Consider the following 13414-nt stretch of genomic DNA (forward strand, 5'->3'; position numbering starts at 1 on the left):
TGTTGGTACTTTGCCATTCATAAGTGGGTTTTGTGTTGCAGTTTGGGCACTTGGTCTCTAAAAGGTTTGCCATCACTGGATTAGCATAACATTCTCAAAACAGTTTACACATATATGCAGGGCCACAGTGGGGATAACAGAAGAGTGATGTCCTTGCTTTTAATTAATTACTGTATTATATTTATATTGCACCTTTTTTCCTTTCAAGGAACTCAAGGTGGCTTATGCCATTCTTCCCTTCCCCTCAGTCTTATCCTCACAACAGCAACCCTGTGAGGTAAGATGGGGTGAGAGTCTGTGACTATCCCAAAGTCACTCACAGCTGAGTGGGGACCAGAACCCAGAGCTCCTGAGCCCCAGTCCCATGCTCTTAAATGCCACACCACCCTGGCTCTCCAGTGTTACCGTCTGCTACAGCAGAGAAAGGTGCCTCTTTCTTCTGGAAGTGATACGAATGGAACCAGCTCCAATACAGGCTTCTATGAGGCCTGCACCAATTGCTGAGATGCCTCCAGGTCACATGTTATAAGCAGGATATTAAAAATATCCTATTGATAATCTATCACACAGACTGTATATGATAAAGCAAGCTATTCCAGCCTGATGCCCTCCAAATGCATGGCTGGGAATGATGAGAGTTGGAGTCCCACACATTTGGAGGGTGAGCATGGCTGTAATGCAGTGATCCCAAGGCAATTTATACTAACATGGGAACAAATCACCATCCTTCTAAATGGGCTGGACGTCCATCGAAGCCCTTCTTCCAGGTTTGTTTTCCAGGCAGCAACCCTTTCCTCAACCAGAGGCAGGTGTTTTCCCATCCTGTCAAGGTAATATACTGTACAGGTGCTTTTTCTTCTCCCCAGAGGTGTATCTGCAAGGTTCCTTCAAACCCCTGGTGTTCATCTCTCCCAACGACAGGTACGTCATTCCTGGTGCTTTCCTCGCCCCTTCTGTATCAGAGGCTGGAGTGGGGTGGGGAAGGCAACCTAGCTAACCTCGTGCCTCCTTGCTGGGTTGGACTGCAATTCGCATCATCCCCCGGCCAGCTAGCTACTGCAGCCCCTCTGTGGGGGCATGGAAGGCACCAAGTAGACGGAAGCCGCTTTAGAGGCTCACCACCATGTCCTGCTGGGTGGCCCATTGCAACGATTCCCACCCCACCACCCGTACACGACCAGATCCGGGCCATCCCTCGTTGTGTAAGAGGAGCTGGGCAAGGCTTGAGGAGTGAAGAGGCCCACGTGGCTCACGACGGAGAGGCAAAGCTGCAGAGTGGGAGATCGAAACAGGTGCCCTCCCTGCCAACACGAGAGCCACCCCCGTAGTGAGAACTGCAACGCCCTATTGCCAGGCTTATATGGAGAGAGACTTGGTGCCTTTCAGAGGTGCACCATGGGCAGCAAAGAGTGGCCCTTGAGCCATCATTTCCTTGCCAGAAAAGCCTTCCCCTCTTGATCCCTGCCTGTTAAGCAACTTGTCCACAATGGGGTGGCACTCCTAGTTTCCTCCCAACCCATCCTCTTCTTCTCAGTCTTCTTTATCTGTGCCGTGTGGCAGTGGTTGAGCAGATCTGGTGAATGAATTGCCTGGGTATGGGGCAGTTGCCTAGCCAGTCGCCAGGCAGATCACGTGGCCCGTTTTGTCTCCCTTTCTAGCCTCTTCGATGCCGTTTATTCCTTGATCAAGAACAAGATCCACCGGCTGCCTGTTATTGAGCCCATCTCGGGGAATGTCCTCCATATCCTGACCCACAAACGAATTCTCAAGTTTCTGCATATCTTTGTGAGTGCTTCTCCATTCTCAGAGAAGGAAATACCTCTCTTAAGTTTTAGCCAGTGGCAGGAAGAGCTTTAAGCTAAATTTTGTCAGTAGTCAGATTTTGTCCTTGCTCTTTTTACCATTGTTCCTTCCTGCCACTGGAATGTGGCCTGAGAACTTCTGCAAAATGGAATTGGCACTTGGGCTGAAAGGGGTTGAATGCCCCACTTTAGGGGAAAGGGACAAGCACTAGGGAAAATGGGTTCAGAGAGCAATATCACACCGTGCTCCATAGTGGCCTGCCCTCCTCACACACCGCTTCAATCTCCAGCTCTTACAGCAGCCTCCTCTCTCCCTGCAGGGAGGGATGCTTCCCAAGCCACGCTTCCTGCAGAAAACCATTCAGGAACTGGGCATTGGCACCTTCCGGGATGTTGCCATGGTGCTGGACTCGGCTCCTGTCTACACAGCCCTGGAGATTTTTGTGGACCGCAGGGTCTCAGCGCTCCCTGTCATCAACGAAAAAGGTATTGGTGTGGGGTGCCACCCCGCATTGCTCTTCCCTCCCTTTGCAGCGTCAGCTGGGCTTCTCTCTCATGTGCTCACGCACACACCCAGCAGCCTCCCTGCTTTTTTACCCCACAAACCCTCTGTGCTGTTTGTCAAACCATCAGAGCTGTTGTGTCACATTTTCCATTTCCAGCTAAGCACTTGAACCCTAATGAAGGTGAATCCCTATCTGTTACCAAGAAGTTATGTGCCTGCCTCTGGTTCTCTTGGTGGTCAAGCTATCAAGCTGCATTACTAGTGATTATTTTTATTAAACAAATTACAAACAAGCAGGCTACAGTCCTTCACGGCCAAAAAAAAAGTTCCAGACAGCCGTTGCATGATGCGGTATCTTGGAAGCTTCAGTTGGTTCTCCAAGGACGTGTCATGAACGACTTACCACAAAGCTGACATTGTCTGCTACAGCTCGGCCTTCTCAAGCTGAGGGGGTGTCCTGCCCTGTGCCCGCACATGCCTAGTCTTGGCATTACCTTCCACAAAATCATCCGTTCAGGCCGAGAGTCAAGGCCACATGGATTGTCAGTGTCTGAAGTTTCAAGTCAGGTGAGGATGTCCGAAAGAATGTCCAGGAAACGAGCCAAATGTCTAGATAACGATTGGTTTTTAACGGAGCCAGAGAACTTGGAAAGCAATGCTTGTTTGCCACATGGAGCAGGCTCTGTCTGATCTAATTTATAGCCAGCTGTAAATCACCAGAGCTGACTAATTAGGCCAGCATGCTGTCTCATGGAAGGCTCCATGCTGACCCTGTTGTTTGGACTCGGCCGGAGCTGGGAACTCCCCCTCCTCCTTTCTAAGGGCTGAATTCCCTCTGCTCCAGGGAGTGCCCAAGAGGGAGCAGACTGCTCCTCGAATGGAGGGCCGTCATTTGCAGCCTCAGCCCTTGCACTGGGCTGTGACTGGGGCCCACTGAACTGGTACTCTCCATCTGAGGAATCCACCTCCAGGTAGGACATGACAGTGGCCTAGAAGGTCCCTCTCTCAAGAAGCGCTTTTCGCAGGTCACCTCCCTGGTTGCGAGTCGCTTTAACTGCCTTGTGGCCCTGCATTGCCCCTCCTTCCGCATCTGACGCCTAACTCTTGGCCTCATATTGCCACCTCTTCCTCCTCTTCATTAGGAGCTGGTGTTTCCATGGATGCAGAAGCCCAGCTTGCTGTCTTCTGAATTATTAGACATCAGCTGGGTCTCCTCACTTGTATCTCCGCTGTCTTCACTGATCTCCTGCTCCCATGACCTTGGAGCTCCACAACACTCCCCCTCAGCCATTGCCCTTGCCTGACTCAAAATCAGTTCCCATGTCCTCCTGAGGTGTTTCTACAGAGATTTTGGGCCCAATTCCTCCATGTGAAGATGAATCCACAGCCCCTCCCCTTGACATACTAGTTCTGAACTTGCAGGAAGATTTTGCACAGGGAGTGTTCAAAATGACCAGACCCCTCTCCTATGGGGTGCCATTAGCCATGCAAAAGCTGTTTAGCTACACTTCATTGCAGGGCCAGCCTGAGAAGACAAGATGGCATCTCCTTGCGTTCCATGTGCAAAAGCCAACTGGACTGGCAGCTGCGTATGTTTCAGCACAGGGACACCACTCTCCAGCACACCTGAGAGCAGGAGCCGGATTTTGGGGGTGAAGGGCTGGACCCGTGGCATGGTTTTGATCACTCTGCACCCCTCAGCGCCTGCTACAAGAGGTGTGAGTGGCTCTGCCTAGTGTGAGGGCCGGTCCTGCTCAATGTTAAATCTGGGCTGGAACGTATGGGAGCGCTCTTGTACAGTCCTCTCTTCCCAGCTCCCTCTCTCTGTGTCTGCCTTTAATGGTCTCCTAGTTTCAGGAGCTGGTTTCCCTCCTTCTTGCTTTCAAGCAACACACAGTTCTTTGGCAAAAAGCACTTTATTTTCAGTGTGCAGCCAGCAAACTCATAATAGAGAAAAGAGTCTCTGAACATGCAAAGAGCAGTTTGTTGAACCCAAACTAGAAACTATTTCTGAGAACCCTCCTTTTCAGTAACCCTGGGCTCACCCTTTGGGTGTGCCCCTCTGGCAAAGGGTGAGCCTCCTGGATCTATGTAGGCCCCCTAGTTGGATAGCCCTTCTCTTCTGACATCACATCATGGGGTCAGGGACTGGACCAGGCGCCTCGTTCTCCTCTCCCACGTCTCCTCCCAGACTTCCAAACCCCGTCAGTTTCCAGGGTCTATGTGAACACTTGGAGATGGGGGCCTTGAGAAAAGCGCTCTCCCCCATACAATCTCTGTGCCTGCAGACCTTGTTTCCCAGCCATCCCTTCCCTCATCTGAAGAGTCAGTGCCTGGCCCTGAAGAGCATACCAAGAATAACCGCCTCTTTCATTCCCAACAGGTAGCATTAAAATGTGCAGGCACATACACCATGATGGGAAGGCCTGTGTGAGAGACTGTGTATGTTCCAGTCCAAGAGAATTCAGCTATGCCCATAAATCTGTACACTGAGTGAGGCAGCCTGCCACAGAAAAGACAATTGCCTGTATGGATTGTGGGATTCCATCCATGTAAACCACATAGATATATTTTTAATTTTGACCAGTAGCATATGAATCCATTGATTAGGTAAAGAATACATGGCAGATGGCCAAGGGGCTCACTTTACTGAAGTCTGATCCAGATCAAGGATTGTCTTCAGCTCACCCCTGACGCCAAAGTAGATGGCTCTTTACTTGAAGACTCCACTGTCCGTGCCATGCTAGGCCTGAATAGCTTGTGGAAGTTGAGTTCAACACCTTCTTCAGTGACAGATATTGACCTTTCAAGGCCGTGGTAAGCTTCCTCTATGTACTGCCTCCTTGGACTGCAGAAGCAAAGTTGTGATCAGGTCACAATCCATGGTTAGTGGTGTTCGTTTGGCTTTTCATTGTTGCAGGTGTACATAAGTAGTATTTTCTACAGCATGTGTCAAAGCCAACATTCTTTCTATAAGCAATTTTCCTGACCTCCTCATTATTTCTTGGCACCCCAGCCCTTCTCCTTTCACCATATACAAAGGGTCTTCTGCACTTTTATATTTTAAAAATATATTTTATATATTTTTTGGTGATGGCATTAAAAAGTTGGTACGACACTGGGAAAAATGCATTGCAAAGGAAGGTGACTATGTAGAAAAGTGATGTAATTTGTTTTTGAAATTCTTAATAAATTCAGCTAAAAGTGTGGAAACTTTTTGAAGAACCCTCATATTCCTGAGTGTCCAGTTTGCTGCTGATCTGACTTACATGGTTCCCCCATGAAATTTGCTTCCTGCCGTTGTCTTGCTTTCTTCTCCCCCACACCTGCTTTATTAACCAGCATGCTTCCTCCATTGCACCCAGAACTGGTGGCTGTCAGTTTGCCAGAGAATACAGTTTGTCCAGCATCCTTGCCTCAGTGCAGCACTGGAGTATCTTAGGTCCGTAGGTCAGGTCTAGTCTGCAAGGGGTGTCAGTCCTGGGTTTCGTAGATGGCTGTGCTCCCTGTCCCCTTTCCCCCACAGCTTGTTTGGAGGTTTCCCTGATTTGTGTAATTTTTCTGCACTCTATGGCCTTTTTTAAGGCTTAGTTACTGGCAGTGACATAAGTTACAACTACCTAGTCGTATTGATTTCAACACAAGCTAAAGGCTACTAATTCACAGCACAATCCTATGTAGAAGAATAGGAAGTAAGTCCCACTGAATACTATGAGACTTGCTCCCAGGTAAGTGTACGTCACACTGCAGTCTTAAGTTGGACCCAAGACCAGAGCTTTAAGTTGAAGGGAAGCAGTTTCAAAGTAGTATCTAGAGAATTTCACAATGTTGAAATTTCTATCACTTATAAAATAGGCAACAGGAAATGCTGGCATTGCCAGGCACATCAAGGGAGGTTTGGGTTTTTTTTGTGGGAGGTGGGAGACAGCTGCCACATCTGGTGGAATTACGGGCAAGTAACTGGACCCTGAGTGACGGTGATGACCATTTTTAAAGAAATGCTGTTGATTCAGCTCCTTTCAGACCTGCTCTTACATCCCCTTATCCAAGTTAAATGCATTAGAAGAGCCATTTTTATTTGTATTACCGATTGCTAAAATCCTGCTTGCCAAGTAGTAGAGGCAAAAGAGGGAATGGCTTAATGAGATACATAGTTAGTTAAATGGACAGTGCCACTCTTTAACTTCAGAAGACAATACAGTGGTACCTTGGCTCACGAACTTAATCCATTCCAGGACTCTGGTCGTGACCCAAATTGGGTGTGACCCAAGTTAAAATTCCCCATAAGGTTCAGTGTAAATATGGTTAGTCCGTTCTGTAACTTTTTTTTTAATCCGAAAAATGTGAAGCAAAGTGGCAAAGAACAACAAAGATGGTGGCCATCTCCCCGCCCCCCCCCCCAGCACGATCGCGACTCTTGGGGGGGGGGAGATGGCCACAATCGCGGCTGCCACCCAATGCGGAGTTCGCAACCTGAGTCAAAATTTTTGTTCGTGACCCGATTTGGTTGTGAACTGAGCCGTTCGTGAGCCGAGGTACCACTGTATAAGCCGACATTATGAAAAGATGCTCTGTGAATGGAGTCCCCCTACTTTCAGTGGACATGTGGCAATCCTTTCTGTAGCTCTGTAGAAATGTGAAGGCCCAGAAGAAACAGTTTCTCCCATTTTTCCATTCCCCCTCCCCACCGCTGTGCTTCACAACCGTAGACATCTTGGGTACCTATGGAATACTTGCTTAGTTAAAATCTCTTTTGACATATTTTCTCCTTTAAAAAAGGATCATAGCAATGTGAACTGGGGTAATGGGTGGGCTGCCTCAACTGACTGGAACGGTTCATAATGCTGTCTTCCCTTCCCTTGCTTTTCAGGGAAGGTCGTGGGCCTGTACTCCCGCTTCGATGTGATTGTAAGTACAACACAGGCCCCCACTTCCCCGCTCCGGGTTCAGAGTGTCAGACAAGCAGGAGCATAATCCAAGCGGCTTCGCTGTCTTCGCTGACAGGGCAGCGCAGTGAGGACTGAGAGCCTGCCAGTCTAGCATGTGGCGGGGGAGGCACATACTTAAAGAAGTGAAGCCAAAAAAAGTGGGATGCTTCCCTGTCTTGCCTCAAGGGGTGCGGTGCTGCTTACCTTTGGAGACGGGGTCGCTCAAGCAGGAGAGAGAGACGGAGCAGTGAGAACACCCCACAGCTGTTTCATTGACAGGGGGCTGGTGGACAGCATGGAAGGACCTGCGCCTGACTCAGTTAGCAGCAGCTTGCTGGAATGTGTGCTCTATTTAAGAAAGGGATCCATCCCAGCAGCATTTGACCAGTCTGGGACTCCTGAGCCCCAAGCCATCTTCTTGTGTATCAAAGCTTGAGTTCTCCCACTGTAGGCAAGCAGGCTCAGGGTGGCTACAGTCCCTGGCACTGTTAATTCCCCTGCCTGCATGATGTGCTACCTGCGCTCCCAACCTCGCCTCATCTTTATGCTCCCTCTCCATAGCATCTGGCTGCCCAGAAGTCCTACAACAACCTGGACATAAGTGTGGGGGAAGCACTGAAGCAGCGCAGCATTTGCCTAGAGGGGGTGCTTACATGCCAGCCTTACGAAACCATGGAAACCATAATCGACCGCATTGCCAAGGAGCAGGTAAGACAGAGGTTCTGGGAGAGGGGCACAATTCTGCAGGGCTTTACTTTAGAGCTAGTCTTTGGCAACAACTTTGCTATCCCTCAAGGCCCCCAAAATCTGGCTTTAGATTTGGTTTCCTTTTAAGCAGAGTTGAAACCTCTTAATCATTGCCCGCTGCTGCCCCCAGCTGTGCCAGGAGTCGCATTCTAAAGCTCCCAGCCTCAAGCTTGTCCTTGGGCCAAGTTTGCAGCATTGGCACGTGCCTTGCAGTAGCAGTTAGTGTATGCCTCTTCACATGCCCCATATGGTAGGAGCTCCTGGCTGGAGACCTGTCAGCCTGGGAGGTATCCAGTCGCCCAAGAATCGCCTGATTGTGCTTTCAGGTGTGGAGAAATGCAGACAGGTTCAGTAAAGCAGTGAGGCTCTGGCAACCTGCAAAGGCCACCTCCTCAATATTAATGATGAACACATGACAGTCTTTCCCAATCTTGGGTTTCAAAGATTTGTTGAACTGCAACCCCCATCATCACTTGCCAGAATGGTCAATGGTTAGGGATGATGGGAGGTGTAGTCCAACAATGTGTGAGGACCCATGGTTGGAAAGGGCTGTGTTAGACTATTGGTGGCTCTTCCATGGGGAAGATGAAAGAAGCACGGAGGGGAGGGCTTCCTTCCTTCGGTTCCCTTTCTTGGCCCAAGGCACAGCAGGGAGAGTCCTGCTGGAACAAGGAAGAGGGCAGTAGCGGCACTTACTAGTCTCTGATGCATGGACTTGCTCATAAGGCTTCCTAGGGTGAGCCAGAGAATTGGAATTAGGAGATTTCCCCCTTTACCAACCATCTAACTTCTTTTGCTTTTACATGTTGGATTCAAGCCGAGAAACGCTTTTGCGTCTTGCTAAAAACCCTGACTTGTTTATCCACTTTTCCCTGCCTGCTTGCCCACCACTTTCCTCTGAGTGGTGGGCAAAGAACGTCCATGCTTTGGGCCAGGAAGAGGGGGCAGTTTGTGGAAAGTTCCTTTAGTTTTGGCAAAGGATGCTCATATGGGAAATGCCCTGGGCAAGGCCCCTCCAATGACCCACAGAAAGAAGGATGATTGCCCAAGAGGCAAATGGTTCAGGAGTAAGGTCTCTAACTTAAGTGGAACCATCTTGATTGAGTGGTGTGAACTTCATGTTCAGAATCAGGAATCCGAAGGCCGCTGCACGTATTATGCAGAATCAGCAGGTCTGCAGGATGCCTTGGCAAGTCCTGGCTCCTGCTTCATGGCTGGAGCTGCCTGTTCATGAGGTGGAACAATTTACAGCCAACAGAGGATTCCAGCCCACATGAATGCACTTACTTTTAAAGACTGTGATGTGGCTCTAAAGCTTGGCTTAGGACCAGCATTTGGCACTTTCATCCCACACAACACCTTTCAAAATTATCCAGACCGGTTGTACGGCACAATATACCTTACTGTTGCTGTATCCTAAATTTCAATCTACCTAACACTACCTCTATATTCTTAATTTTTCCCCAGAATGCCCTATACCTTAAATCTCTTGCTGCCCTCGGGTCCACTATGGGAATGCTACTACTAGTACTATTCAATAAGTTGGATTCATACTTGGAATAGAGCTGCTGAAATCAATGGCACATTTAAGCTGGTCTGCTCTAGGTATGACTAAGTTGGAATCCAGCCCATTAGTAATACTGTGCCCAAGGGAAAGAGTGCTGCGGCTTTTCTGTGGCTGGGGTGGTACCGCTGCCATTTGGCTCTCACAAATTCATCTTCGCTCTTCACCTGGTGATGCTGTGTGGCTCACTTATCTGGCAGGTCCATCGCCTGGTTCTGGTGGATGAGAAGAACACCCCACGGGGGATTGTGTCCCTCTCTGACATTCTCCAAGCCCTGGTGCTCACGCCTGCAGGTATCGATGCCCTAAACTCTTAAGCTGCTCGACGCTCCATCCTTCCTCCACTTGTACCCTCCATTTCCTCCGCTTCTCTCCAGCTCAGGTAGGCCCCTGGCCCTGGCCTCGCCCTTGCTGCTCATTTTTGCCTTGCTGCTGGGTCTCTCTTGTCCGTCCGGTCAAGCCAGGTCTGTATTTCTGTCTGAGCACCAAGCATCCAGCCCGCAAGGGAAGCCAGTGCTGCTGATGGCGGACCTTGAGTGGCAGCCTTGTGGGTGCCTCTTTGTGGCCTATACACATACACAGAGCTGTTAGCAGGCGGGGCCTTGGCTGGGCACCTGCCAAGTGCCTGCACCTCAGCAGGGTGCACCAAGAGCCACCCCGCGGTGTTGCCCCTCCTCCTTGCTGCTGCAACCCGCTTGTTCACCAGCCCTCTCACTCTGGCCCAGACGAGGGTGAGAAGCAGGAGCAGGAGACGCCACTGTCTCTCTGGCCTCCGGCCGGTCAAGCAAGCAAGGGGGAGTGGTGCTGGGCAAGTGACAGAGCTGGGGGCGAGAAAGTGGGCTCAGTGGGGCAGCACTGCACCTCACACAGGCCGAGTCCCAGCTTCCCTCGGCTTTCTGGTAAGAAAGCATCTTCCTGATACACCCAATGGAATTGGAGCTGGGCTCCCAGCCATTAGGATTAGCTGCATCCCTTTCAACCCCAGTCAGCTGGGAGTTTCTTTTATCCCTGTTCATTTGGCACTTGCACAGTATGTGCCAACAGATGGAGGTATTTGCTGTGTGGGAAGAGGTGAAGAACAAATCTGGGTGTCTCTGCTTCAGGCAACAAACAAAACCATCCCTGCACTGGAAAAGCAATGTGTGTGTTTCATGGGAACGTCTTTGGGCAGAGCAGTAACAGATCTGTTGCCTGTTGGAACCATTCCTAATGCAAACACAGAACAGATTTTCTTAGCAGAAGCCTCATTATTTTCAGTAGGACAATGTGTATTTTGCAGCAGCTGGTCTGTGCACTGCAGTTGGGCATATTCCACCGAACGTGGTTCCCAAGTGGCCAGCACCTGTGACATGCTGTGTCATGCTCTCCTTGTGATGCCACTGAGAGACTGGTGCAAGTTTAGTGTTGCAACGCCTGGATACTTTTCCTTATACTGCCAGCGAGGAAGAAAAGTACTTTCCAAGAACTGGGACTATATGAAGAAGAACATGAGAGCTTTTCTGGATCAGCCCAGGGGCCCGTCAAGGCCAGCATCTTATTTTATAAGATGGCCACTCAGATGTTCTGGGAATTTTACATGTACAGCATGAAAGCAGGAGGGCACCCCTCTTTGTTAAGAAACTCATAAGTTAGTTTTAAGGCTTTCCTTAGCAGAAGCAATGCTGACTGACTCCCCATTGCCCCACAAAGCTGTTTCTCTAAGCTGAAACTTCACCACTTTTAATAGAGTTATCATAAAACACTAAGACTAAAATTTCTGCCACTCATAAAAAAACAGCAGCAGTAAAAATATCAAAACAGTCAGTGAGGGACAGGCTAAAAACATGGTATTTTGAATTACAATAATTCACTATTCAATGTTTCTATTCAGAGGACACATTCAGCACCAGCTACACTATCTAGCAGTCTATGAATTCCTTCCAAATGAAAACTTTGTGACCCCATCAAAATCCCACTTTAAAAAGCTAGTTTGGAAAGCAGAGCAGACCTTCAAGCATCCTTTCTGCAGTGGGATCCTTGGCCTTTTTTCTGGGGGGCGAGGGGAAGAATTCATGTGCTCCAAGTGTCTCCAAGATACTAGCATCTTAGGAACAATGCAAAACTTCCAAGACCCCTGTTTATGGAGTTACTCCTCTTTTATGAATCTGCTGATCTGTCAAACCGGAACCCTCCATTTTTAAAGTGAGGTTTTTAAGGCACCCACTAAGTATATTTATGGCAGGAAAGTATACAGATATATTGCTATTTATACTTGTATTCTTTCCAGCCCTAAGTATGAATGATCCGCCTTGTCCTTACCTGGTACCATCCACTCCCTGGTGCAGGTCTGCCATCTCCCAGCATTAGTTGTGTGTATGGCCATGTCTGCGTGCTCTTACATGTTTGTATGGTCAGCTGGCTGGGGTGGATTTATGTACTATGCATCTAGGCTATCTTGCCTTCCCTCCAAGGCTGCCGCCAGCAGCTGACCTGCCTCTTTCCCTCATTGAAATGGATGCACTTTTAGACGGAATAGAATGGAAGGCTGGTTAGGAGATCCGTCTGGGAAAATACAGGCTTCTGCCAGTGCATGTTACGCTAGGAAAAAGCAGAAGCATAAAGCTGCATGGCTTGGGATTGTTCCATCCTCCGCCTGAAGGGCCTTTTGGGTGTTGGTGGATTGCCGCTCCCACCCGCATGGCCATGGGAGTAGTCCAAAATCATCTGGACTGCCACTGGGTTCCCAGCTCTTCCTTACACAAATTCTGCTTTGCTAGGCCATCCCTCCTTCAGTGCTACACCAAGGCAGCCATGCTCTCTGTGCAAGCTGTTGCTTGCTTCTGGCACTGACACTCAAGTGCCTGGTTTTAGTTCCTGTCTGTCTAGTTTAGGATGGAGTGAAACAGGCAAATACAATGCCTAAAATGTTGAAGTTGGCTATGAGAAAACCTTTCCACAAACCTCCTTTCAGTTATAACATGCCTGTCCTTCATTCAAAGAAATCAGTGCAGTTCATACATCGGAGATTTTGAACTTGAGGCCTGTGTGCCTACTTTGATCCTTTGGGGTGAGCAGATGGCCTGCAGTCCTTAGTCTTCCTAGTTTTTGCTTTCCCCTCCCCAAGTTGGAAAAGCCTGATCCAAGGCTTAGCTAGAGCAGTAAGAGCTGGAAGCTCAGCTATGACGGTAGTTTGGTTTCACCCCTCTTCTTTTCACTTCCACCACTAGGCTGCTACAGCCAAAATCTTCCCTGGTGTTGAATTTGTCTCAGACTGCAAAAGGGCCAGGCCCCTTGCTGTATGTGCCTCACAAAGAGCCTCCCATCCATGCAGTGCTCCGGTCCAAGCCTGCTTGCTTGAGTTGTCCAACTGCATTTGAGCAGGACTACCCTCCCTGCCAGGGTCACAGGATCACCTGACAGAGCAAGCCATGGGCACTTCTCTTCCCGCCTGCCACACAATTGGCCCAACTGCTCTCACAGTGCATGGACTGCCATTCATCCAAACCTGCTGAGGTGCAACAGGTGGGCATGGCTTCCAAAGCACCCCAGAACCCCACAACGAGTCTGGTGGGCACCCTGGCCCCACACCTTGCTGGGTTCAGATGGACAGCATGTGACTGACCTACCTGAGGCATGTGGCTTCTTTACCTGGGGACTGTGCAACCCCAGCCCCAGCGTGTCTTGAGAACCACCTTTCCCTAAAGGTAGGTGGGGGATTAAAAACGGCTGGCAGGCAACATGGCCAAGGAAAGCAAGAAAACAGGTAGGATCCTGCATCCATTAAAGGCAAGCCACATAGGAAGCCACTAGCGCAAACCAAAGGAGTTGAGAAGCAGCCATAGGGTCGTTAGGACTTTTATTCATCACTACTTTGGGCCTTTTTCTAGTG

General features: G+C 49.4%; 1 protein-coding gene across 4 annotated transcripts in view; it reads left to right on the forward strand.

Annotated features, from left to right (window-relative positions):
* The window catches only part of PRKAG3 (protein kinase AMP-activated non-catalytic subunit gamma 3), a 31177-nt gene that overhangs the window by 13814 nt on the left and 3949 nt on the right, over positions 1–13414 (forward strand). For 3 of the 4 annotated variants that reach the window (XR_006415510.1, XR_006415509.1, XR_006415511.1), the window contains 6 exons: positions 867–921; positions 1659–1785; positions 2123–2288; positions 7178–7215; positions 7797–7943; positions 9747–9928. Coding sequence is in view for 1 of the 4 variants with exons in the window: in XM_044438237.1 (XP_044294172.1) it covers positions 867–921; positions 1659–1785; positions 2123–2288; positions 7178–7215; positions 7797–7943; positions 9747–9840 (627 nt within the window). In the remaining 3 variants the exon portion in view is untranslated. The remainder of the gene's footprint in view (positions 1–866; positions 922–1658; positions 1786–2122; positions 2289–7177; positions 7216–7796; positions 7944–9746; positions 9929–13414) is intronic. The other variant, XM_044438237.1, reaches the window with a different exon arrangement.

This window comes from Varanus komodoensis, unplaced genomic scaffold (genome assembly GCF_004798865.1).
Source record: "Varanus komodoensis strain SLA01 unplaced genomic scaffold, ASM479886v1 scaffold32, whole genome shotgun sequence".
Lineage (NCBI taxonomy): Eukaryota > Metazoa > Chordata > Lepidosauria > Squamata > Varanidae > Varanus > Varanus komodoensis.